This window comes from Apaloderma vittatum, unplaced genomic scaffold (genome assembly GCF_000703405.1).
Source record: "Apaloderma vittatum isolate BGI_N311 unplaced genomic scaffold, ASM70340v1 scaffold10941, whole genome shotgun sequence".
Classification (NCBI taxonomy): Eukaryota; Metazoa; Chordata; class Aves; order Trogoniformes; family Trogonidae; genus Apaloderma; species Apaloderma vittatum.
Window position 1 is genome coordinate 168,132 of NW_009699687.1, and position 27,769 is coordinate 195,900.

General features: G+C 46.8%; 1 protein-coding gene and 1 non-coding gene across 2 annotated transcripts; one reads left to right on the forward strand and one right to left on the reverse strand.

Annotated features, from left to right (window-relative positions):
• Nucleotides 1-1,348: 1,348 nt before the first annotated feature.
• IQSEC3 (IQ motif and Sec7 domain 3) lies at nt 1,349-26,881 on the reverse strand. Its single transcript, XM_009878499.1, has 12 exons — nt 26,163-26,881; nt 25,794-26,093; nt 20,504-20,665; nt 10,657-10,779; nt 9,832-9,998; nt 7,589-7,728; nt 6,587-6,712; nt 5,275-5,374; nt 3,056-3,217; nt 2,202-2,294; nt 1,507-1,550; nt 1,349-1,423 (listed from the first exon to the last, which is right to left on the reverse strand). Exons 1-12 carry the CDS (start codon nt 26,879-26,881, stop codon nt 1,349-1,351), a joined length of 2,211 nt encoding a protein of 736 aa, XP_009876801.1.
• TRNAA-GGC lies at nt 22,529-22,610 on the forward strand. Its single transcript is given in 2 exon segments — nt 22,529-22,565; nt 22,576-22,610. It is a non-coding gene; the product is annotated as a tRNA-Ala (tRNA).
• Nucleotides 26,882-27,769: the final 888 nt, after the last annotated feature.

Consider the following 27,769-nt stretch of genomic DNA (forward strand, 5'->3'; position numbering starts at 1 on the left):
AGAAATGGAAATGCTCCTCTGCTGGCAGTATTACTTGGGCAGCTGAAAGGGGGAAGGGAAGCAGGAGGCCATCAGGGTCCCCACAGAGAGATAATGATAATGGAGTCAAATAAGGGAGCTCACTGAGTCCAGCTTGAAAGGGAGGAGCTGGCCTGGACTGGAGGTCCCTAGAGGGGGAAATGCAGCAGGAAAACGGTGCTTCCCGAATGGTGGTTGAAGTTACAGTTCCTCCTGGCACGGACATGAGCTGATGGAGAACCCAAACCAGAGCAAAACTGCCAGCTCAAAACAGAATGTCAGTCAAGTGACAAACCCTGGGTAGGAAACAAGTACGTGCAGATTGGCATGGCACTTCCAGCTAGGTAAGGGTATAGATGGGCAGATGGGACAGTGGGAGTGCCCTGATGGTCTAGCATGTTGGGCAGCAGCACCAGCAACTGGGAAGGAGAAGCTGTGGAGTGTTCAAGCTTCCCACCATGCTGGAACAAGGATGAGCTGTCCGTCCCTACTCAAGCACGGAGGTTGCTCAGACTCTGCACAGCAGGACATAAAACTGTGTCAATATTCATTCAGGCAGTGGAACGTCCCATAGGAAAATCTGGTTGCTGGGCCATGAGGTGCTAATGATGTTAGGACACATGGAAGCCATTCTCCAGAAGGAAACACTCCTCCCAAAAGGAATAGGAATAGGAAATTGACTGGGAGAGGCACCTTCCCCAGGAAGGGCATGTCTGCGGGGCAATGGGGTGCTCTTCAGGAAAAAGAAGCAGCACCCACTCCGCATAGAGAAGCTGAACTCTTCAAATAACTATACTATAACAAGAAGGAAAGAACCTCCCTGGAAAAGGGCAAATTCAGGAGAATGGAAATATTCCAGACAGGGAGAGAGTAGGAAGTAGTAGATAAGATTTTCAGTGTGAAGATCGCATTTTCCTGTTTCCTCACAGGCAATGGGAGTATGGGTGTCTGTGAAGAAACAGGCAACCCACTGGATGCTAGACATCCCTGCAAAGATAGATGTACACAGGACAGCCAAGCTCCCTGCCTAGGAAGGTGAAGCTCTAGGGAGAGTCTGGTAAACAAAGGCCATGCTTAATCCCCTTCAAAGAGGGGATGGAGAGACAGAGCTGCAGAGATTGTGCAGAAAAGCTGGGCTGCGGGGAATTTGCATGTGATGCTGCATGGAGTTAGCATGTCAGGGAAGTCTTTAGTGGGGTTCTCAGTCTCCCCAGAAGCAGTGGGGTGGGTTAGTCTCAGCGTTTGGGAGCTTGGTCCATGAGGGATGTTACAGTTATAAAAACGGATTGAAAATGCTTTTAGTTTGGATTTGAAAGTTGTATTACCCGTCCTAGCAGTAACTTTTAATTGTATCTCTGGAAATTGGTAAAATTGTCAGTCTGGCTGGGGAGGCATTGATTAAAACCTGAGAAAAGAAACAACAGAGAATGTGAGAAGAGCTGAAGTGAGAGAGAATTACTTACCTCAGCTGCTCTGCACTCTACTTACCTCCACTGTGCTGTCCGAGACCTTCTCCCCCAAATCCTTCTTCCCTTTGAAATAAAACAAAAGATCTCACTCATGAGGTCTGTACCTGTAGTCAAGAGCTGGTCTTCGTACTGTGGACTAGAAAGCTAAAGGGAGAGGTGCAGGGCCAAACAAGACTCTTGATCGCAAGAACAAATCCAGACCTTCTTGCAACCTGATAAGTGGAGTAGGAGGAGGCCTCTTTTGGGTCCTACCCTTAGGTCCTAATCTCAGTGCCATTCTAGTGAGTTTGTAGTCACGCACCTCTGCACTTGATTTTTGCCAGCATACAAGACAAAGCGTGAACTGACCAAAGCCTTTGACGTACAGAGGCTGGTCCAAAGCGTTGTTGAAGAGGCTGGAGGAAGTTAATAGTGGAGTTACTGTGTTGCATCAGTTTAGGGAAGAAAAAGTGCGCCAGGGTCTCCAGGAGTTACCTATACTCCATCAGTAACCTCTCTGTGCTAGATGTTACAGCTACAGGCTGGGTAATGAGACTTTAATGGCTTTTCAAGGGTATCTGTAGAATGCATAAGTTCTTATATTTCCACCATTTACTCAAGGCCAAAGGATACAAAACTGAACATTTCTTTTTGTAGCTATTCTCACAGGAATCAATGAGAACACATTTGCAAAGGCAGCACTGTTTAACCAAGCAAAGCTGGGTGTCCTCTTACCTGTTGGAGAGCCTTGCTTAGACTGCAGTTCCACCTGGGCTCCATTGCTCCTCAATGAGAGAGTCTTTGTCCCCTGCTGTTTCTCCAGCTCCCCTGCGAGACAGACATACGGAAACGAATGAGGAGAGGGATGGAGGAAAGGACACCAGCATATTGAAAGAACAATATGGGAAGTCAGGAAAGGGGATTAATCCAATCAATGACAAGAGGTTGTCAAGAAGGGAGGAAGAAAAAACCAGAAACTGGAAAGGACCTGACACATGGAGGAGCTTACACTTCGCCACACAACCTTCTATGTATGATCTGTATTTATACATAATAGGTTATTGCTGCACAGGATGGCATCACCAATGCTGAGCAACTTTGGCTCATCAGTTTATACACAGAAAGGCCATCAAAGGCTGCACTGACGCCTAATCTGTGTAAGACAGGCCACAGAGGGACACAGTACAGACTGCTTTTCCCCTAGACATTTCTGGAGTGAAGGACAACTCTACTAAGGCTACTAGACCTGTCTTGTACTTCTCAGCTATCTACAGATCATATTTGCATAGTCTAAGGAGTATGGGATGGAGAAGAGTCTTTTGGGTCTAACAGCTTCACTATTCCAGGCCACTGTATCATACACTCTGCTTCACCAGCATCGTAAGTAGCTAAGTTCTTCCATATCTCCTGCAGGCAGGCTGTCACAGAGCCCAACTGGTTTTTCATCCCATCGGTGAACACAAGAATAATCCTGTGCAACTTGTGCTACTCATCATCTTTCCCTCTGTTCCTGAAGAACGTTTCCTTTACCCTGTCTCCCTTGTAGACACACATGGCATTGGAGTGTGAATTGTATTAGAGGCCCTTACATTCAATTCGTATCTGCTCCAGCTCTGTCACTTCTGCTATTGACTCTTTCAAATCTTCCACAAACTTCTGCATTTCGTCAGCACCCAGAGCACAGAAGTGTAGTACCTGTTTCTTCTCTGAGCCAGAAACTGGAGTCACCAGTGTGATGCCGTGGGGGTAATCTGTAAAGAAGACATATTAACAAAATAAAGAGGCATGAGGCATTCTTGCTGGAGTAGTTGCCTGCCTTGGTACCTCCGCAGGACAGAAAGTCTCCAACACGAGTCCGGAGGAATGACAGACACAGAGTTTGTCACACTGCAAACTGTGGGAACCTACAGCATTGCAGAGCTCCAAGGGAAAAGAATGGCCAAGGTGCAAGCAGCAAAGGCAAGCACCAGGTTGTTGCCAGAACCGGAAAACTCTAACTCTTCATTACATTTAGTGCGACATTGGCTCTGGGTACCTGAGCACAGAGGTAGGATTGTAAAGACCTGCTGAATCTGTGGAGGTGTAAGCAGTGTATATGAGGCCAACAAGACTTTTTCTCCTGTGGTAGGTGCAGCAGGAGAGGTTGCCTCATGGAGTCAAACCCGGAACAGCCATTAACATCCACAGTGGAAGGACTTCTCCCCAGTCTCCACTTCCATGAGCAGAACAGGGCTGTTAGCACAGTATGGGTGGGGGGTTCATTGTGCTGTGCAGAGAGAGAACGGTAAAGAGAAATATGTGGGCTTGTAGGTCTCTGCTTAGTTCTCCCCAGCGGGCAAAACACACAGGAACATATACCCAGAGAGTGCAAATATCACAACAAAAGGCCTTGCGTTTTAAAGATCACTTTGAGTGCAGGAAGGTGGTGGCTGGAGATTCAGCCAACAGAAGGAGGAAAATTAGAGTGTGCTGAGAATTTGCTGCTCTTGTGACTGGACCTTCTCTACCTTTTGCTCAATGGCCAATGGTTTCAATACCTTTTCTCCTTACCTCTCACCTTTCTCTACATTTAATTTCTCACTTCTCCTGTCCTGCTTTCTCTTCTCCACTGCTCTTGCATCTGCCTGCCTTCCTCGCTCTCTTCCTTTATGTCTTTACCAAACAACTCAAAGGACCAACCTGCTATTTGCTGCCAGCCCTCAGCTCCTGTTTGTGTCCCAAGCCCCTTTTCCCACTCTGTCTGTTCAGATCACAAGCTCTACAGGACATCTGCTCTTCTCTCTCTGCAGGGAATATACAACAGGATGTCTTTGCCAGAAGTTCCTTGGGCATTCCCAGGATAGTCATGATACCCCTGAAAGCTGATCCCAGCTCTGATGGTGCCTCCTGGGGATGATCAGTTATGAATGTCTCTTTTTGTACACACAGGGATGTGAAAGCTTCTGCATGCTGCAGAGGGCAGGGTGTTGAGATAGTGGCTCGTGCTGCCAATAGGGTAGAGGGAGGATGTAAAGAACTTAGTATAACCACAGTTCTGCTACAGTTTTCCTTCCTTGCAGCATGTTCTGCAGGTGCTCACAGAAACCTCAGTGGGCAGCAGCCATGCTTGCCTGGGACTGCTGCGTAGCCCCTCTGCCTGTGCCAGCAGGAAGCCTGCCTCTTTCTGGAACTCGTCCACTGCACAACCAGCCTCAGTCATGACACATCATGGCTCTATTCCCAGACCATCAAGGTCAGGCTGACCAGTTCTGGCCTCTCGCCATGTTTTGGTGGGTGCTGTTCCAAGGGTTCTGCTTCTGTCTTGGGCAGCTTTCAGCACAGCACAGCATGGCACAGTGTGTGGAGTCAGCAGCAGCACCTCAGCTGTTAGCAGTGTCAAAGGAAGAGGTGGGAGTTGTGACTTCGGGCATAAGGGAAGAGGGGCTAAAGCTGGCAGCAGCAGTTTGGTCAACAAGGTTCTCTACCTATAGTTGGCTCCTGAAAGCTCAGTGACATATATCTGGGGATTGATTCTCTCATTCTTCCCCACTAGTGCCCTCCCTGCCACCACGACAAGCCAGACCCTTCAATGAGCTTAGGTTCAGCCCTTCTGCAGGTGCTCAGACCTAGTGAGAGGTACCAGGAACCTCTTCTCATCACACTGCAGCTGCACAGTGATCTCAGCACCAAGCCTCAGTTTTGTCCCCTCTACTTTTAACTCTGATGGAATCTTTCTTCTGATGCGAACTCACACCGGGTTACAGTCTCCTCTCTCCTTCTCCTTTTCCCTGCCAAAGCCCTCCAGGCACCCAAAGAGCAATGGACTTACATTCATTCTCAAAGAGATGGAACTGCATCCCTAGCAGGCCGACCGACTTGCAAAATGTGTATGTTGAGGAACTTTTCTTCTTGGGGCAAAGCTTGAGGATCTGTTGGAGAGAGAGATATATCATTGGGCAGGGTGATGGGGAACAGTGAGGCAAGACTATTCAAAGCAAAAAAAAAGCTTTTTTGCAAGCTCTGTTAATTGCACATGGGAGTAATACTTGGTGACTGACAGGCACTTGCCCAGAAACCTGTCTGGCACGTTGCAGCTTCTGAAATTCTGTATATATAGCCCTGGAGCCCACTCAGTTGTCTGTCTCCCAGAGGTGCTGGCTTTTGGATGCCCACATTTCTGACTTTGCAAGGGTAATTCTCTTCACTGAGGGCCAGATCAAAAGGGGAAGGGAAGACTGTCAGAAATACCTCAGAGCTGGGAATAAGAGTATATGTAAATGCTACATTGCCTTCACTCCCTCAGCACTAGTTCCTATGGATCTGATTTATCCCATGGAGCAGAAGGATAGCATGGAGCAGACACTTTTCTCAAGTTTGCAACTGTACAAATGGGTGCAGAGGAATAGGTGGGGAAAGCTCTGATTCTCTGCTCCTATGAAAGGGTTTGGTTTTACCCTTATGTTTGCAACATCCACGATTTCCTTTGGCTGTTAAATTCAGCAGAATTTCCAGTTTCAGAGTACCTCTTCCCTCCCTTATATCTGTCTGAACTCTGTTGCAAGGTTGCTGTCACAGGACACTTTTAAAAGTAGTATCATGGAGTCATAGAACCATAGAATGGTTTGAGTTAGAAAGGCCCATACAGATCATCTAGTTTCAACCCACTGTCAGTTTCAATCCACTAGACCAGGTTTCTCAAAGTCCCATCCAATCTGGCCTGGAACACTCTACTCATTTGGGGCTCCAGTAAGTAATATCTACTCTCCTACAGACTTTGAAATATTAGAAGGGCCTGGTTTTAAAGCATCTGGCAAGAAAGCTTTAAAGTGCAGGGGAGGGCTCTGTCTACTATAGTACAAATAGACAAAGAAATGAACGGCCCTTTCATGAAGTGAACCTCCCCGTTGGCAAAGGCATGAGAGAGAGAGCAATGACATTGCTTGGGTGGCTGTGGGATGTGACAGCAGAATTAGAGGAGTTTTAGATTTGGTAGATTTTTAACAGTGAAGGATCCAGAGCTGTGTCTTACAACGTTGATGGACTAGGAGAGGGAGAAAATGGATGTTGTGGACTAATTTTAGATTTATAGAAATCAGGGCAGATTTTATCACTGCAGTGCCTAGTTGCCAGAGCATACTCACCACCAGAAGGTCATTGAAGAGAAAAACTTCCCTCTGGTGAGCTGCCTGCTTCTGCACTTTGTTCACATCAGTCACTTCATACAAGCGGCTGCAGCAGACCAGCCGGCGATGGGGCACAGACAGAACCTGCAGAAGACCCACAAAAACATGCAGAGGCCGAGGCAGGTGTCACCATGTGTCTCCCCCACCCTCAGCCTGCACAATCTTGCCACCTGTGATGGTGGCACAAGCTAATTCTGCCCACTCTGCCCACTCAAATCACCTCCTCACCACCACTTCCCAGCATCGCCTTTCCTGCTGGTGTGATCACAGAGAGAGCTATGCCTTTGCGATCTGGATAAATCAGAGGAGTGGCACAGGTTTTAAATAATTCTCCTGCTCACACGTCCTATCTTCATATACCTCTGGCTTCCAATCACTAGGTGACTGCTCACCTCTCATGCTGCTGGACATCTTCAGGTTTCCTGGGCTTTGCAAAATTATTCAACTCGTCTTGGGCAAACAGTATGTGTGTTTTTGCATTACAGATTGTTTACTACTTAAGAAGTTGTCTCTGCATTTGTAGGTCTCTTAACCCCTGGAATCTTTAGGGACTCATTAGAGGGAACTCATTAGAGACAGATGGGTGAAATTTCCTATCACTTTGCCTTCCACGTCCTACATCCTCACAAGGCTTGAAAGTTTGAAACATTGCAGAGCTATTGCTGGAGCACTGGCAGACTGCACCTGCGTTGGCAGGTAGGACCTGCAATAAGATTCTTGCACAAACAATTACTGCATTAGATACTGTAAACTCTAGCCAAGGAGATTCCCAAAATTAGGAAAGAATGAGAGAGCGAGGAAGAAAGTGTTTGGAGAAAAAGGAGTGAATTCAACAAGACAAGCAAGGAAAGTATTACAGAAGAGAAGTGGGTGCATAGAGGCAAAAGGCAGAAAGGAGGGCAGCGAGGGAGGTGGGGGTGAGAAGAGTGAGTGGGTGCCAGCAGGGTTATGGGTGCTCACCGTTTTCATTCCAACTATGGACTTCTCCACTTTAGTGACATAAGTCACATGGTCCTCATTGGATTTTAGCTCTTTCTGCTGGATCCTCTCGTAGATCCCCACCACCAGCTCCCGTGGGATGTCAGCACCGTCGTCCACCCCTGCCAAATACAGAAAATGTTGGGCAGGCTAAGCAGGGGGAAAGGGAAAGAACCAGTGGTCCCTGACAGGTACCTACTGCCTCTGCACTGTGCAGTGCTTGGAAGGCTGAAAGGGAAGAGCAATACTTCACTTTAGGCTGTCTTCTCTCTTGCCCTAAAACACCTAATGCACCAGCAGAAGAGACTGATATCTCTAAGGCCAATGCAGAAGATTTCATTATTCCATTGCTCTGCATGGTGGCTCCTTTCCATGTGTTCCCTAAGGCTTTATAGCCACAATTTAACATTCATATATCTCAGGCCACTCAGCAGCAACCCCTGCATTGATTTCATATCATCAGAAGTGCTAGATGCGGAGGAGATCTATGATGGGATTCAGCTGCTCCAGTGCCTGCCAATGCAAGCGTCAGCCCTCCTGCTTGCTTGGTGGCCTCCACAACTTTCCTTCTGCGATGTCTCCTAAGAGTAATAGTTTCCTATTACTCCGTCTGTGATATGTGTGTCTTGGCCCTGTCCCTTTTCTCTTTTACATCTCCTTACATAACTCTCCAAATCTTGCTGTCTGACCCTTGCAAAGCCTGGCAGAGAAGTTTTCTTTCACCCTTCCCTGAGCCAAACACCACAAATTAAACTGCCAGTCTTCCTGTGAACTGAATTCCTTCAGTCACTTCATATTGATTTTCTCTGCTTTCCCTTCAGCTCCCTGGTCTGAGATGTACTACCCTGAGTGATGCAGGTGACGATCTACCAAGGAAAGGAGAGGCATTGTCACCTCCTGGCTACCTCATCCATGTCCTTGCAAATGTAGCCTGAATACTGTCTTTTTTCAAACACAGGCTGGTGAAGCTACTGACTTGGGCCTTGGCCTGCAGGTGAGTCTGAAATTAACTGTCTTTCCTTGTCTGTAATGGGGTGACGTTCACTTGCTCTAGTGAGTTGTAGGTGCATTACACACTGGAGGTGAATGATCCTCATGTTGGCTGAATTAAGTCTGATGTGAACTGGCAGGTTTTCAAGCAACTCTAAGTGTAAATTAACATTAAAAAACCCCTTATGAGCTAGCGCTAGCAGCTGTAACGCCAAAGGGGATGACAGCAGGTATCAGCCCTATTCAGTATCTCGGGAAACAACTTGAAAGAGGGCCTCAGTGATACATTATAACAGTCTGAAGTAGATAACGAAGTGGATGTCACATTGAGGGAGATGTGGAAGGCTGAGATGACACTTCCTGAATAACAGTCAGGACAAAAAAACAAGTCAAAGGAACACACAGAAGTTCAAAATCAGAACAGGCATTTACACTGGAAAAACTCTGAGGGAGCTTCATCTGATTTGCAGATGTGCAGTAAGAGAAACTTTGAAGATTGATGACCTACAATGACCTAGGAGTCAATATGGCTGGGAAATTAGACAAAAATTTGTCTAGACATGATGTCAAAAAGGCCAAACAATACTAAGCTGCATTAGCAGTTCTGAAAACAGGGAAGGGGCAGTGTCTCTATATATGAGTATGTTGTGACCACATCTGAGAACGTGCTTTTAGCAACTTATTACCAAGATGGGAAGGACTGACCTTGAAAAACAGAAGAAAATTGATTTGGGAAATTCTTGTATAAGAAATTGTGAAGAGGTAATGTATGCATGAACTCTGTCACACCTACAGTTACTATAAGTAATTGCAAGCAATTAAGACGGGGAAGATTCAGTCTGAAGAGAAGGAAAATGTGCTCATATATTCAAGGGAGCAAGGAGGGGAAGGGCTTGTTTAGCACAGTGCAGCAGGAGAAGGATGGAGCTGAACAATAGGAAAATGTAATACAGTGGACTGCTTCCAAGCAGTGAGATCTATTAAAAGATGAAACCATCTCTCAAGGAAAATGGTTGGTTTCTGAGAAGGCTGGACAGCTTTCTGCAGAAGAAACAGTTCAGATTTTCTCCTTCCCCAGCATCCTAGAAGACACCTCAAAAGGCCCTCTCTGTCTGGCTCACAAGGAGCAGCAGCAGCTCTGGAGAAGGGCAGCTCCACTAGGTTTTTGCTGCCTTCACCCAGGCAGAATTTAGAGCAGCAAGAGGGCAAAAAAAACCCCAGAGCAGAACCCTCACCTCTTAGATTGCGAATGAAGTCCTCCAGCATCATCTTCCTGTCAGGCTTGATGTTGGGGCTGTACATGTCCGTATTGAGGAGGATGATTGCAAAGGCCAAGATGAAGATGGTGTCTGGGTTGTGAAATTGCTGGACCACATCTGGGTTACACATGCAGTACCTCTGGCTGCAGCAGGAAAGATGCATACACTTAACATGGAACATTAGAGTCCTGTGCTCCAGGTGGGCAATAGTTTCATTAAAAGTTGGTCAAATTCCTCCTTTCATGCTACCTCTTACACAAATGAGAAGGAACTGATTGCTTTCTGAAGGCAAATTTACTCATCAATGGCTGAAGTAGGCCACTGAAACTTCAGCCTTCTTGTCCTCAGGAACCAAAAGGGCAAGTGAGACTAGAGAGAACTACTCAAGCTGGTGTTACTATGTAAAGGTAACGTAGGAGGTGTCTACTCCAGCATGCCTTGCTAAGGGCAAAGCATTCCTCTGGATGCACCAAGGGAGCAACCCAGGACCCCTGCAAGCCCCAGTACTGCTCTTCCCACGAGTCATCAATGAGCAGGGAGTCCCTTGCTGACAGACGTGTCAGAACTGGCCTCACTCTGGTCCTTTGTGCCCTTCATGCCACTGAACATCTGACAAGGACATGGCTCTGCTGCAGTAGTGGCATAGAGGACTCCATGCATCAGAATCCCCTCCCTGTTCACCTTCTTCAGAAGGGAGGTCCCTGGCCATTCACTCCACGGCTGCAGCATGTTTTCTGCCTTGGGTGTGTTCTCTGCTCCCAACTGGTTGCAGCAGTGAGGCTGCAGGGCTCATTCTCTTACCTGAAAGCCTCAATCAGCCGCTCGACCTTCTGTGCCTCCCCCTGCACACGGATGTGGGCCTGGAATTTCCGCAGGGCTTCATCCAGCTCCATGCCTGAGAAGTCCATTTCATCCACCACGCAGCTGTGGGAGGGGGATACAGCCTTCATCAGCACCTCCTCCTGAGAAGGATGTCAGGCAGGCTCCTTCATTGTTGTGCCAAGGCTCAGTGCCCAAGGAGAATACCATGAGAGAAGCCCTGAGACATCACCAGATGCTCAGATCATACTTAAAATGGGCAGTAATTTCACACAAATGGCTCCTGCATTCTACAGCAGCTGAGCAATTCTTGTGCCATAGACACCTGTACCAATACCAATATCAATACAGATATAAAGCCATCTATTTCTGTCTTTCCTATCACTTTGTAATCCTTCACACGTCCATTTCTCCCTCCCTCACAGCATATGCAATTGTTCACTTGCCACTTATCCATTCTTCTCTTTTCTCTATCCACTGGGTGGCTCTTGCACTTGTCCTAACTTTCCATTCCGTCCAGTATACATCCCCATTTGCAACTTGCACTTTCTTCACTACTCTTCATTCTCACGCAACGACTGCAGCAATGATGTTCATTGTCTTTAAGGGCCAGAGCCAGCTTAGAGAAAAATGTGAAGTGGAAACTGTTGTACAGAAATAACACTGCAATATCAGCTGGCTTGTAACATCAAGGCTGGGTAAAACTCTGCTCATTTAGTCAAACATCACGAGTGCCCAACAATTAATTCCATACAAACGAACCACTATTCATTTTATACAATTCTACCCATTTCACACAATCTTTTCTGTTTCCACCATCCTTCAGCACCATGCTTCCTTGTCATCTGCTGACAATCCTTCATCTCATACATCCGATATCACTTTTCCTTTCACAGCGATGCACTGCACACCGGTAACTCATAGCCAATCCAGATACCCAAAGAAGGGGATGCCACCTCTCTTGTCTCCCACTAAAGCATTCTCAGATTATAAAAGTCCTACTGTTAGTCTCCAAAACCTGCTATTACCATTTTTGTTGCTGGTATTAGTCAAATAATGTAGATCTGGTTACTCCTACTGCATGGTAAAATATCATTTGTAATGGCAACACCTTCCCCATGTGGTTTTATCACATTTTGTTAGCATATTCCTACTTTTAATGTCCAGGTCATTACTGCAAGCATTTATCAAAAGACTAGACTGAGAAAACTCTGCTCATAACCTCCCTTAGGCCCAGCTTCCCATTTCAGCAAAGTATGTAGGCACTAATGTCTGCATCAGCCAATTCTCTCCCTCGTTTATGATTCCTCTGCTAATTTCTCTCTCTTCCACTCTCAACTAAAAATTTCTCATGTCAAATACTTTGCTGAAGTCTAGAATTACCTTCTGCATCCCTTGTCTAGAAAACCAGTTATTTTAACAAAGAAAGACATTGAATTAATCTACTCTCTACTGGCTTTGGAATGTAGTATTTGCCTTTCTGTCTGCCATTACTCTTTCATAAATTCTCAAAGCTGACATGCTAATTGACAGACCAAGAAATACACAGGTGCCAAAATCCCATATCCTTTAAGCCTTTCTTAAATAAAAAGTTACTAATCTGCTAATCTTCAGTCATATGGAACCACCCTGACGTTACAGTGTATTAGAAATTCAAAGGCTTCATATTTTTTGCTTCTATATGCCTTGGATGCTAATACTATCTCCCCTCTCCCCCTTTATTTTACCCTCTCTATTGTGTATGGTTTGCTTTCTCATGGTGCAAAGAATAAACAGACTTCAAATTTAAGGGTAGGAGGAAATTTTCCCCAAGACAAGTTTTCTGGGATTGTATGAGGAGTGGTATAGGTGAAACAGAAGGGGAAGGGGATTAGCTCTCTTTTGGATCCTTCCATTTCCTAAGATTATCTGGGAATTTTACCAAAGAAACCTCTGCTAATAAAGGGATGTGTCATCAGCTTCTTCTTCCTTTCTGTGATGAAATGAAGATGTGTCTGTTGGTCTTTTCTATAGTGCTGCAGTTCAACGCAGGATGTTGGGAAGTGCTTTGTGAGCTAGACTGTTTTAAGACATGTGCAGATCTGCTGGAATAAAAGCCTATTGCATGATGTCTCAAACAGGTAAGTGACAGGGTTCAAATGCTCAGAGATGTCTCTCCGTTCCTCCATTCCCCTGTCAATTCAAGAGCTGAGATATTATTTACCTGGAGTGACACCCATAGAATAAGTTACCAAGAGCTGTGGCAGAACATCGAGTGTTCATTATTTTTTATGGCTGGCGTCGTAACAACCTCGACTAGGAAACATGGGCTCTTTCCTCGCACAAACTCAATAATCAAAGTGTAGAAACAGCTGCTGAGGAGCAAGAGCAGAGAATCAATGGGGCTGCTCTCACAGGAGATCTTATAGGAAACCTTTTTCTTCCTCTCTAAGAAGTGGACTGCAGAAACACTCACAAATGGTTTCTGGCAACAGCACAAACTTCTTCCACTTCCTTTTTTCTTTCTTATTTTTATTTTTCTCGTACTTGTACTCACATGTCCCTTGGGTTAACATCAAGGCATTCAGCTTTTTCAAATTTATCTTTGATAGTAAGAAAAGTTTTTCACTGGTAAGTCATTATTGTGTTCACAGCTGCAACAACCTCTGCAGTTAGAGTTTTTGTCTAACTAATCCTTTCCAATGCATGATGTTTCTCAACATTGACCCCAATGATTTTACTGTTATTGTCTGCTTCCAGACATGTGAAAGCAGAGTCCTTGCACACACCAGTGAGATCTGCTGAGGTCACCCTGGTAACCCCAATCCACTAGCATTAAATCATATATCATTGATCATTCCTTCCCCTTCCTTACAGGCTGCTCTAACATGTTCTCCCCTTTGTGTAGAAATCTCAAATAATAAAGTTAAAGCCCTTGATAGGGAAAGCATCAAGCCTTTATTAGGACAAGTAGGATAAGGCAGCTGTTCATAGCTGTTTTCAAACTTGAACAGGCATCGCTACTTGAGTTATGCTCAGCCTCTGCTTTGAGAGTTTCCTTCACAGACTGACAGATGCAGGTTTGCTTTGTAAATTCTAGGTCCTGGGAGTCCCTTCTATTTGTCTCTCAGCCCAAAGAAAGGTGCTCCCCATCCTGCTTCCTGAGAAAAGCTGACAAGGCAGGAAGGACAGGTGATGAAGAAAGCTCGACTCAAGCAAAGTCAGCCTGAGCGTGCATTTCATTTATCTGACAAAGCCCGTGCCAAGGGCCCGAGGAATAGCTCCTAGAGGAGTTATCTGGTATGCTGCTACTTTCTGCTGCTAGACAAACAGAAAGAATGGTTGATCATAGCTATCTGAGCAAGTCTGACACAGCAAGTTTGACAAAGCAAGTTTGACAGAGCAAAGTCCATTCAAAGAGCCTAAGAGCCTTTTGCCATGGGGCTGCCATGCTCCAGCTTCTCTTCTAGGTGGCTCCAAGTTTTGCCTGACCTCAGATTCCTGTATAGACTCCTGTTAACTCTCTGAATGCACCATGGTACCTATGTCAGAGCTTCTCTGAAATGCAGTGCAACTTTTCTTTGTGAAACCAGAGCAAGGAGGTCTTTGCTTTCCAAGGTAAATACTCCAGAAGCTGACGTAGGCTACCTTGGCAAGTATACTGCAAAATGTATGTTATCTCATCAGCCTCCAGAACTGCAATGTAAAAGGCAGTGTAATCACACGCATGAGGGGAGTGTCTCTCCCTAAAACTGGATTTGCCAGTGTAAGAAACAAAGGTTGAGCTGAAGACAGATAACTCTCTGCATCCAAGGAATAAACCAGCAGCTTATATGAGTGTGTCAAACCCTGTGCTGAGTTCATTTTTCCGCAAACAGCCTAATGCCTGTGAGATGCCTATTCCAGGACCACCAGGAGGCCTGAAGGATAACAAAGCAGGGACAGAGTAATCACTCCATAAAATCTCCTCCTCTTTCAACTCCTTCCTCTTAATGGACTTGCAATAAGCCATGTGAATTGAGCTCTTAGTGCGTCCAGAGCTGCATTCAGCCCAGTACCTGCAGTGACAGGACTCTGGATTTTTGGATAATGTTGCTGAAGTGAGCAGGAAAAGTGCTGACACCTTGTCTCATAAACAGAGTGGTGGAGTTTAAGGGTTCCTGTGTCACCAGTATACATGGGGAGTTTGGTCTCTCCTGAGGCACTTGCCAGGCAATGGTGGACAAGACCAAAGAGTGGTCTCCTAGTTGTATCATTTTGCCAGGCTATCACCTTTGTGGCAGTCGTACTGCCTCCTAGGCTCGAGGGCACAGATTCCCCCCAAAGCAGGGCAGCAGAGCTGCAAGCATTTAGCACAGGGCTAAGCCTTATGGTGAAAGGGCTCAGTGAAGGCAGGAAGCAGCTGTATCATGTGGGGCTGGAATCTGCTCACCCAAGCATAATGACCTATTTTCCAGCTTTTCCACTCAGGTGACAATGCAGAAGGAGCTAGGCTGCAACTAAAAGCATCTGTAATGAACCTGCAGCCAATGCTTAGGGAGGGAGCAAGGGGGGAGGCAGGTGGAAAGTTTAAAACCACAAGGCGAGGATATTAATAAAACCCATCCCTCTTCTGAGTTTCCCTAAGCCCACAAGCTTTCTGAAGTTGAACTAGGCTTAGGGTAGACTGCAGAGCAAGAAATCACCTCCCTGAGAGGAGGCTGCCCTGCACGTGTTAACTAAGGCTCACAGAGAGAAGAGTAAGCAAGACTCTCTGATTCCTAGTACCAGTGGGCACACGCATGTGTCCCAGTCCTGCCCTCTGTGCTGTCCTTGTACAAGGGTAGTCTCTACAATGACATCCATGGCCCATACCAGCCTTCCCTCTCTGAGAGGTGCTGTACTATATGTATTGCCTGTTTTTTTTCTGGGCCTACTTGTCACATGTACTTGCCCTCCCAGGGCTGTTGGTAGATCTCATGGCTACTCACGCGGGCATCCACTCTCTCCTAAGCAAGAATTTGCCCAGTGTACCAGGCCTTTCATTAGAGCTGCCTCGCAAGGTGGAGAGCTGGATCCACTCCAGGTATACTGGCCATGCAGGGGAGTGTCTGCCCAGACTCCATCTTCCCCTCCAAGGGACATTGGGAAACCTTGTTCCTCAAGGTACACAGGAGTCGACTATTTCCTTGGGCACCTAGGCAGGTCAAGCTGCACCTTCAGCCTTTGCAAGCCTGGCATGGGAAAGCTGCTCGTGTTCAAAGTTTGATCTGTGCCACAGCTTTGCTTGCAGCAGGAAGTCAGAACCACCTAATACGTTCCTCTCTCTGTCTGGCTTCCACCACATCATTATCTATTGCTCCACAGCACAAGATGCAGTGCTATGCTACTCAAACCCTCCTGTGTTGCAAGTCCCTTATTGATCCTCTATAATGTCTTCAGTGAGAAGGCGAAAGGAGGCCAGTTTGGTTGAACATGTCAAGTTCACTCTGTCAGCCCAAGAGGAATCTAACACTTCTTTGAGAGTCAGTCTCTTTGCTTGGCTCTCAGCTCTGCATTTACACTCCAAAGAGCAGCTTTTCCCTTGCTGACTTCCCATGAGAGAAAGAGAAGACAATACACATGACAGACAGGAGAACTGCTCACCCACAGGCAGACTGTGTCTGACAGCAACCTACAGTCTAACACCACCCAACTCAACACAATGTCTCCTGTGCTTGAATCTCTACCCCTTTCTCCTCTGACAGCAAATGCACCAGGATGGCAACTTCTCCACTTCGAAGTCCCGTGACCTGAACTGGAAACCATCCAGTACCAGAAGCCCAGTTGGCTCCAGTCACGGCATCATTTACATTATCTTGCTCATGAATGAATTATAAATGGAGGCAACTCCCAAGTCAGAAACAGGTGGAGGGGAAGAATGAACTAAAGTGAAGGGAAGTATGAATGAAAGAGAACGAAAGTACACAGAATGAAGAGTGGAAAAAAAGGAAATAAACAATACATCTGAGCACGTAAATCAAAAGAAAGGAATGAAAGGATGAAAGAACGATAACGTGTCTCATATTAAAAGTATATGTTAATGCCTTGGGCCTGACTTTGTCAAAGTAACAAAATTTTTTTTTTGAGTACTTTCCAAGCAGATTTGATAAATGCTGCTCATTACCAGATCAGTGCTTTAATGGTCCAGGCTACCTCTCTACAGCTGTCTTCCCTGGACTGGTAGACATTGAAACCTCGGGGCAGATCCCCAGTGACTCCTTTCAGCTGGCTGTAGGGCAGGGTGTGGAAGCAGATTCCCACAAGAAGAGGCTGGATCTTATTGTGGGATGCTGGGTCATGGTACAGGGTTGTTAATGGAGAAGCTCAAAATTGGTTACAGATGGGATTTTTCCCCTGTAAGATAAAATGCATAAAAGCTCCTAAACTAGCACACTGAGAAAAACAACACTCTTGAGGGACCTGTGTCTCTCCATTGACTAAAAGAATTCATAAACTGATAGAAGACACTAAACTTAGTAGTGGCTAACAACAGGTGAGATAAATCCTACTTTGAAAGACTGAAGGCTTTTCTGCAAGAGAAAATGATGTGCCACATCTCCCTAAGCAGACAGCCCTGAGTAGTTTAGTGTTATCAAAGGATGTGAGCCAATTATAGTCAGATACTGCCTCTCTCTTGCTTCTCTGGCTAGTGTGTATAATTACTTGTGAGCTATCCAGACACCTTTTTGGAGTCCCAAGAAAATCAGCTAAAGGTTGAAACATAGATGAGGAAGATGGAAGGAAGAACATAATTTCAGGGTTTAGGTGCTGGGCATACAAGTGTGGGAAGGCAAAATACCATATCAAAGTGTTCCAGCCTCATATTATGCTTACTCTCACCCCCTCTCCTGCCCATGTACATAAGAGCCTTTGAAACCAGCACAGCATTTGAGTTTTGCATTTACTAGGTGGGCAGCAAAGAGGGATCATCTTCACAGTGCCAAATGCCACTGTGCACTCCTAAGCTCTGTTGTCTGACTCCAGGAACAGGCAGTGGTTGGCTTGTTTGTCAGCCAGCACAGCTTCAATATTTCTGGAAGCCAAGAGAAGTTTGAAGAGCATAGACTTACGGCTGGACTTACAGCTGAGTCTGGAGTTTGTAACCCGGGCAGCTCTGCTCTGCCTCCAAATGCACAAGGGAGGCTGACAATTTTGCAGATGTTTTAAAAGCTGTCCTGTTATTTATTTATGCTGCTGGGTTAATTCAACCTGGTTGCAATAGAAACAGTGCTTACAATACATAATTCTAACACAAATTTTCACATTGAGCGAAAGCTAAACACAGCAAGGGGCATCAATAATTGAAATTGCTTTCAGTAGGGAGGGGATGGGCCAAGAAGGCTCCAGGGCCAGGTCGGAGATGTGAAGGAGCAGAGATATCTGCCCCTGCATACAGGCTTTCTCACTGCAAGTGGCCAGTGCCAGTCCAACAACTACTGCTGGCTCAAGGCCGCTTTTTCTGGGCATTTGAGCTTGCTATAACTAGCAGTGCCTGTTCTTCTGCCCACTTGGGACACAAAAATGACTGTGGCATTGGGAAAATTGTGCAAAAGCTACTGTAGGAGCTATCCTGTCTGCCACACACTCTCCAGGGAATACCACATACCCTAACCCTGACTTACTAAGTGTAGGTGGATTTGGGGACAGCGAGACAGCTTTTGTAGAGTCCATTCTCCCAACCTGTTCCCTAGCTAGTTTGATTGGAGTTGGATGGGCAATGAGAACCAGAATACAACTTAGATAGTTCAAAAATGCCAAAAAGCCTTTGAGCTTCCTCTTGCTCCCACACAAACAGCTCAAAAGCTGTGACTAGTCCTTGAGCTGCAGTGCACTAGAAGTATCAGCACACCATACTACACTGCCAGCGCTCTTTTTCCTGCAGCATGGACAGGAAAAATACCCAAGATGATAATCATAGGCAAGAATTTCTCATGGCAATGCCTTCTTTCCATGCACGTCACATGGCAGGGTGTGCAGCCATTGCCCAGCCAGCTTTCACAAGCAGTTGATGAAAACTTGCTTGCGAAGCCCACAAACCATTCCTATTCGCAAGCTCAGAACTGACACAGAAAGAGAGTGATAGTACCTGCAAACAGCACAGCTACAACCTGCTGGCTGTGTGTGTTTTTTCCTTCCTGTTTTAGAACATTTTGTATATATTTTATATCTACTTTTATCTCTGCCTTTAAGGAAGACAAATCAGCAATTTATTGTGAAGAGGTGATGGCAGCACAGATTGTTAGTGTAAGAACATCATCTGTTGCCTGGAGAGTTCAGACACAGGTTTGAACCTCAAATTCAGACTCGGTTGCTTGATACATGTCCATGTACACACAGTCCATATCCAAGATATGTCCAGGTACACACAGCCTCAACAGCTCAGTTCCCATCTTTGAGCCTTGCTGTCTACATCTGTAAATAGGATGGCAGGGATATTTTCATTTTTTCTTTCTTTTTTTCCTCTGGAGTGCTACATTAAGATGTGCTATGGAAATTGAGAGTAATGAGCATGATGGAGTAAGACCACCTACTTTAATGGCCCTCCAGCAACATACAGACAACACAGGCAACCACAACACAGCAGCGCCTGAGCACTAAGGCTGGGAGGCAGATACCAAGCTTTGCAATCGGGATTGTCCCCAGGAGCTGCTGACACAGTTTGTAGTCACATGTCAGGCAGAAGAACATGGCCATTTGCATGCATGATGCCAAATTTAGGACTACATGGAAGTGATAGCCTATTGCTATTGCAGTATTTCCCTGTCTGTGCAGAGGCTAGGTTTGGACTTCAGCAGAGTATCTGTCAGGGGAAGCAGCCCACACATTGCTTGCTGGAGAAAAAAAGGCAATTACTTTTAATTGTAGCTCTCAGCATGAAAAGAATGGAGAGAACGTGTGCCTCAGTGCTGGCCAAATCAATACCCATACAGCATATTAAAAAAAGAGCTGGGTCAGAGGGCAGGTACCTGCTGCAATAAACAGTAGCAATTGCAGCAAAAATTTGGGCCCAGATTTGCTTCTCGAGCTGCCATCCTCCAGTCTTTCCCTGGAGTAGAAGTGGTGTATGTACTGGATTCAGGGCTTCTGTTTGGCTTGGTTCAAGAGAAACCACTGCAAGATTTAATGGCGATAGAGAACATTTTGGAGAATGGGAGAATATAAAAATATAAAGGCAGCCACTGAACAGAAGCATAGAGGAAACCTGAGATCTCGTTCAGAAAAGGCACAGTTCAAGTTGCAGTTTTTTGAGTGGAGATGCTCCTCAGTGCTCTGTGACTACAGACTAGCATTCTCCCTCATCCAGGCCTCTTCATTACCACAAACAGAACCAACTCCCCTCTGATTGTCTCCCTACTAGAGTTGGACAAACCGTAAAAGCCACCCATCTTAAAATTGGACAGAAAGAGAACCGGGTGTGTAGGCAGTATTCGCTACTCCCTGCTGGTCTCACAGCAAGGAACAGATATTTTTCCTCATCTGCGTCTTCCTAGAATGAGGTGCTTTGTCAGGATGGGGTGAGACCCCAGTCACAGAGTTAGTTTCCCAGTCACAAAACCTCCCAGCATCACTAGTTCTACCACTTGACAGTGCTGAGCTCCTGCTTGGTGATTGCAAACCCTCAGAGGAAAGACTGAAATGAAAGGGCTGCTGATATTGAGAGGGAAACATTGCTGGGAAATGCACTGAGAGATGTGCGAATGATGAAATTCCTGCAGAGTGAGGATGGAGGGCTATGGAGGACGGGCTGCTTCCTGGTGCACACAGGAGCAGAGTGGGCTGGCAACTCCTTCACCATGCAGGGAGGAGGGGAAGAGATTTCCACACTTACTCCAGAACGTCCCGGTTGAACTGCTTCTTGCTGTTGCCCAGGAATTCCCCGATCATCTGACGGCTGAGACCCTTCCGCTGGAGCAAGAAGTGTGCCACCCCGATGGGGGTGTCTGGGATGAAGCCTCGGGAGATCAGGAACTGGATGCCTTTGTCTGGGTTTCTGAAAGGGAAGGACAGAGACAGGGTGAGTTTGCATGACCTCTCTGAGGCATTATTTCCTCTAGCTCACCTCATGGCTTGCAGCAATGCATCCCTCAGTATGTGCACAGGCTCCCATGAGTTCATGTGTGCGGTGGGAACAGGGCTAGTGGGAACAGGGAAAAGTGATTTGGGGAAGTCTCCCTCAGTTACCGCTGAGGACAAATGATGCCACGGGACCTGCTGTGACACTTGCAGCACCCGCTGTCACCTGGCAATCACAAGTGGCATCCCACTGCGACAAAGGATCCTGCTGCACAACACCAGCCTCATCAGTGACTCCTCTGCCACCTCTCTGCTTCAGTGTCAAAGATTCTTGTATCCTCCTTGCCCCAGCTTAGTTTCTTTAGGGTCCCTGTGAGTACATGATTAGACTGTGCACCCCACACAGACAGCGCGGGAAATATCAGTACATTCAGCTGCTCCGAATGCAGCCCACAGAGAGCTGTCCTCAAGGACCAGGAGTGAGCGATGAGGATGTGACCCTTTGCTTTAGAGCAGCTGGGGTTCCACTTTCTGTAGGGCCAACAAAAGGAAAAACATGGCTGTAAAGAGAATTAGGAGACATTGCTGGCATGGTCTATAGGCAAATGAGGCTCAAGACACAGAAAAGAATAACCACAGGTGGCACTTTTTCAGTAAAAACAATTTATCTTTTTCATACAGTTTTAGTGCTTAGTGTCAAATGACACTTTCTGCCTTCCTCACTTGAGCCTGCTGCTGGCTGCCTGAACAGAAATCCCATGCCCAGATTTGCTTACCTCTTCGTCTACTTCTGCCACCCTTAGCTGTGTTGTTTTTCTCTTCTCTATTGATTTACCCCCTCAGGCAGATATCGGGGAGGGAGATGTGAGGTGTGGATGAGAGCATGCACCTAGAGAATGCCTTGTCAGAGCTGGAGGAGAGCTGTGTGCAGCTCCCAGACAGGGGTTTTTTCTCCCTCTGTGCTGGGACTGTCTCTCTGAGAGCAGAGCTGGTGCTGACTGCCTGGTTGTGGGACTGATTTTCCTGCTTGTTAGTGTACCTGTGTGTGTGCCCGCATACACAGCTTTTGGAGAGTTGCGTGTGTCTCGACAAACACACGTTTATGTCTGTCTATGTCCTGCACATGTAGACTTTTCTCACACCGTACATGTTCATCAGAGTCTCTGTGTCTGCATATTTTGGCTTTCTCCTCATGTCTCCTATGAGAACATATATATCCTGGGGGTGAGTGTGAGCCTAGATGGTGTCTGTCCCACAGTACAGACAGGAATGAGTGCACATGTGTATATTGTGCAGGAGGTTTTCTTTCCATATTCCAGACTGCCCCACTGAAAGTGTCTGACATGATGCTCTCTTGCTGAGGGGAATTAGTGCAATGCCAGGAAGTTTTCCACATTCCTTTGGTTCTCTGAGCCAGTGAGTGGGGAGAGGGGTAAGAGGGTGGCTTCTTCATGAAAGGATTAATCCAAATTCAGGGATCTTTGTCAAAGTTCAAGGACTGAGTTTGCTCAGGCAGTTTCCTAGGGTGAGGAAAGGATAGGATGAGATCTCAGAGCGTGTGAATGCATGATATGCACAGGCACAGACTGTGACACTGTCAGGTGAGTAACATATGTCTAGCTATAAGGGGATCAGCATTCAGGAGAATCGCCTGCTCCTCACAGGGGCCACATGGGTATATAAACAGTAGAATGGTTTGAAATAATTCTGCTTCCTCTGTATTGTCAGAAAGAAAAAACCCTGGGCAGTGTGGCATCCCTGGGGAGAGTGTATGGGAGAACGGATCAGCCCATTAGATTTATGAACAGGAGAGCTACAAGGTCTGATATTGAAGAACCCAGGCCGGTTAGCTCAGTGGTTTGAGCGCGGTGCTGGCAACAAGGACTAACACCGAGGTCGCGGGTTCGATTCCCGCTCGGTCCCCATATGTTGCCAGGTCTAGTCGAGAGGTGGCGTCCCTGCCCAAAACAGGGAGGTTGGACTAGAGGATCTCCAAGGTCCCTTCCAGCCTAGGCCATTCGATGATTCTTCAGGGAAAAGAAACAGTGCACCTTTTGTATTGCCACGTAGATCTGCTGGTTCACTTTTGAAAAGGCAAAGTTCTCTGCTATGTGTAAAGGTCACATGGTCAGGACTAAAGTCAAACTAAGCAACAAAGATTCATAAAATCATAGAATTATAGAACCATAGAATTGTCAGTGTTGCAAGGGACCTTAAAGACCATCTAGTTCCAACCCCCCTGCCATGGGCAGGGACATCTCCCACTAGATCAGGCTGCTCAGAGCCACTGATATACCTTCACTTGCACACTTTGATATTTGGCAAGGGACAGTATGATGCTCACAGCACATGGATGATCTCAGCTATGTTGGTGTGCCTTCAGAGCCACTGGACTGGATTTGGATTCACTCCAGAGGAGCTAGGAGCTGAATATGGCAAAAAAATGTAGCTCACACACTGGCATAGATGTGCAGATTTTGGTAGAGATGACACTGACAATGTAGGACAAAACAGTCCAGCTGTGATAGCCCTCCTGCACTGCCTAGGCTGTAATTCAAATATACTTGTACACACAATTTTTCCACTAACAGCAGCCTTTCATCAGTTTTTCCCAGGATTCAATTTGTTCTCCACAAAATATTGACAGCAGTACAGCATCCCTGTCACTAAACACCTGCAGATGTATCCCACGTACTGCAGCACGTAGCTTTTACCCAAAGGTACAGCAGACAACTCCGCTTCCATCTCTCCTGAGCCCGGTCCCTGCAGTTTTCTTTAGTGTTGCAGAGGTGTTAAGCACGGCCAGCAAATGCTGCGGGATTCCTCACGTCCTGCTGGCTTTCCCTCTGCCCACGCAGCCGGCTGCCCACACACACGCAGAGTTATTACAGCAGCGTCGCATAATGAAGCACTCTCCGTTCCAGGGATTCCACCCCCTCACTGTGGAGTGGGGATTGAGGAAAGTGCCACAGCAGCGCAGCACTGATGTGTTCCCGGGGGCCTGCCCCGAGCCAGAGTGTTGTTTTCTGAAAACGCAGCACAAGGCTGGATAGACTGTGGCAGATGCTGCTAGTGACTGGAGAGTTTCAGCTCTCGGTCCAGGGGAGCGGTCAGCAAAACGTATGTGCACAGACAACCTCAGCTCCACGCCTTTTGTGCTGGTACCTGTATCATAAAGTCTGCAACGGTAAGCTGTCTCCTTGCTTGGAACTGACAGGGAAACCCACATCCAAATAACGGCAGAAAGCTGAACGGCCTTCCCAGCCCCTTGGATGGAGGTGCACTACGGTGTCACATAGGAAGCTGTGTGTCACTTAGATCTTGCTCACAGAATAAAAAAAAAAATATGGCTTCACTTACTGGTCAGTTCCCTCCCTGTCCCTCCAGTATATCGTCAAGAAAACTGAGCCTTAAATGCTACATTATTGCAGCAGCTAGTTTCAAGGGAGAAGGGGAGCCCTGGCTAGGATGTTGTGTTTCGGAGCTCCACAGTAAGACTTCTCTCTCACAAGGACCTGCAAGATGCAGGGAACCCAGGTCATTGAATGAAGGAGGATGGCAGAGCTGCTTCCCTAAAACAGACCTGGTGCTGCTAATCTGCCACATGAATGTGTGCCAGGCAGATTCAGGGAGGAGGAGGGGCTGGGAAAAAGCATTTTCACTCCTGCTTTATTTTCACATCAGTGCTCCTGTCAACAGTGCGGGAACCAAAGGCAAACACATTGGGTGGAAGGACTACTGCCTAGCATGGCTGAGAATACCGTAACACAGTAGCAGAGACGTGAGTGCCACATTCCCCTGCAGAAGTACATCTAGAAGGTGTACCCAGGCACCAGAACATCTGTAGGGACCTGGAACTATCACTATCATAATCAGCCCCCATGTGTGCCTGGTGCCTACCTGCTCTTGTTCCAGCCTGCTTGTGTTCATCAGGCGAATCTGCGTGCTCCCAAACCCTCACCTAGACACACACATATGGACCCACCTGTTCACAACATGATCTCAGAGCTAGTAAAATGTCCTCCTCAGTTCTATAAAAGTCACAGATCTGTCTGTTCTAATGTCACTTCAGTTCTGGATGTGCTCTGAGCCTAGCCCTAAAAAACTCTTTTCCAGATTCCGGCCTCCTGGATCCACAGCCTGCATACCATACATATATAAATTCTATGCATTGTCCCCTTGTCTGTGCAAAACTTCTGCTGAGGACTACATAATCTTTACTCCTCATTCTGACCAAAAGGCCCATGCCAATGTGTGGGAAAACATTCTTTTAGCATGGGTGCATTACATCCCCAGCATTTTCATCAGGCAACTCAAACGGAAACCAAGACAGCATAAGATGAGAGCACGATGATGGAGCAAAAACCAATTTCTCATGGCTTGCTTAGATGAGCAAAGTCTCATCAAAAGGCAACGACAAATCTAAAGCTCCTTATAAGAGCTCAGCTGCTTTCTGCCAATCCAAAATAGACTATGTGTGACCTCTGGAGTTAACCTCTCCTCTTGGTAATCTCTGGGCTGCTCTGCTTTCATTTTCACACCTACAGCCTTTTCATATCAGACTCAGATGTCTGAGAGACTGAAATGACAAAACATGGTCTGTCAGGTGAAAATCTACCGAAATACCAAAAGGAAAATGACAGCTAGAGCACTAACACTGGACTAGCTAAGCTCAGTCCTACCTCTGTCTCTCTCTCTTTACTTGGAAATGCCTTGTGAGTAACCAGCTCTGGGTTTACAGCCCCAGCTATGCTTGTTCCTTTGCAACAGGGTGGAGCAGGAGCCTAGACACCAGGTTCAGCTGCTCGATGCCAAATGGACAGCAACGTGGACTGAAGGGTCAGAATTCAGAAGAGCATGGGCACTACTTGTGGGCACTGGGCTTGCTCCTCTGTTGAGCGGAAGATCAGGACAGCACTTGGGGGACTTTAGGGAAAAAGCTTCTGGGCAGCCAACCTGTTGTCTGCACTGCCATACTCAGATGGTTATGCCCTTGAATATGAAATAACTTCCTCAGAGATGGATCTAGACCAAGAACCCGCTATCCCCTGTTCCCGTGAGGCATTAAATAAGTTGGGAAACACAAAGGAAGAACAGACACTTACATATTGAAGAGGTTCAGCCCAATGCGGTAGAGGCGCTTCCTCATGGTGTCTGTAGAAAGTGTGGGGGACTTGCAGCTAGCTGGGTTCTCGCAGTGGTACCTCGGGAGGCTAAGGATCATGGCCTGCAGTGCTTCTTTCGATGACACCTCAGAGGCTGACTTGGCTGAAGTGGAAGTGCTGCTGCTACTCAGCTGCTCTGAGTTGTCTGCATTCTCAGACTCAGAGCCCTTGCTTTGCCCCGTCTCATTGCTAGCATCAAACTGGAGCTTCTGCACTGCCATCTGCCCAGGCTCAGCACTGCTCTCTCCTGTGCCATTAGTACTGACATTCACCTCAGTGAAAGTGTGGCTGTTCTGGAGAGTTCCGGACTCAGGCAAGCTCTCTGGGGCAGCCAGTGGTTCACTAGCTTCTCCCTCTCCTTCTCCCGGGCCTTCTTCAGCCTTGGTAGCTTGCGAGAGGCCAGCCTGGGCATTGCCGCTGAGGCAGTTTGCCATGGACACTGAGGTAGATGACGAGACACTGATGTTCTTGTTGTCAATCTGGACTGTGACATCTCGGAAAGCCATCATGAGGGTGCTGCTGCTCTTGGGTAGGGTATCTGGCAGGACTCCTTCCTCCTTTTCTTTATCCTGCAGCTCAGCTTCTAAGCCTTGGTCTGGCTGCATTGAGCTAGCACTGAAGGTCTCCCTTATCTGGTATGAGCCTCCATCTTGCAGTGAGCACATGGTCTTCAGGCTCCAGGTGCTGAGGGCATCATCAATCGACTTGGCAAGGGACTGAACTTGTTCTGTGAAGGAGTCCTCCAGCTCGGTCAGCGCCCCACTGATGGTGGCTGGCAAAGATGGGGACCTCACCAATGGGATGCCCACAAAGTTGTACCCCTCCACCAGGGCTTTCTCAGTGGAGAAGCTCTCTGAGTTCTGGACTCGCACTTTTCTCAGAGAGATGCGGCGGGGCATGCGGCTCTCTAGCAGTGAGTTGCGGATCTTCTCAAAGTTCTTGCTGAGCTGGTACTGCCGGAAAGCAGTCTGGATGGTGCAGGCTGCCCTGCGAGATACCAGGTGACCACCGTATTTGTGCTCTAGCATTTCGATCTGAAAGACATAGGAATAAGAGATGTTATTTCTTGCTAATTGACTTCTGATGGCTTCCTGTTACCCTAGTTCCTACAGTGATTACACTGTAATGGCTGTCAGAGGAACTTCTAACACTGAATTAGCTTTTTCCTGCACTGTCATGCCTCTGATTCCAATGGAAGATCCCCCTTTGGGCATGGCTGGGTAAGCATCAGTACTTTGAGCTTCCTCACAGCTATAAGATGATCATGTGTCTTCCTAGACAGCGACAGCCATAAAATTTGGAGCCTGGAGGTGCCCTCCCTTGCAGACTCACTTCTGACGGCCTTTAGGGCAAGCTCATCACTGCAAATACAATGTTCCAGCAAAGTGTCTTCCTGCTCAGCAGTGTTCTGGTAATGTCAAGCATCATCTCTTGCTTCAGAGTGTTACTAATGCACCTCACCTCCTTTGTCACCTTAGGAAATACTCTCAGGGAAAAGAGAAACTATTCAGAAAAAGGAAAGAAAAAATAATTTTAAAATGCTGGCTTGATCATAGCAACTAGTGAGAAACATCAGCTTCCATATAAATCAGTGGAAGCTGGGTTAATCCAATGTCTTTTAAAAAGCAGTCTGAAACCCAGAGTGTCTTCCTTTCTGATAGCTGAGCTTTTTAGGTGTCACCCAGGAGGGAAATGAAAACTACCCAAGAGAAGAAAGACTCTCAGTTTTGAAAGGTAAAAAATTCTGATTTCAAATGTTAAGACAAGATATTAAGAACAAGTAGAAGGAGGATTTACTCCTTCCTTTGCTGGTAACAACAAACACACATGCAAATACATACCCACACAGCTAAGCGGCACCTCGACAGGCTTCAACAAAGCAAGTACGTATGCTAATTTCTCTTCTATAGCCTAGT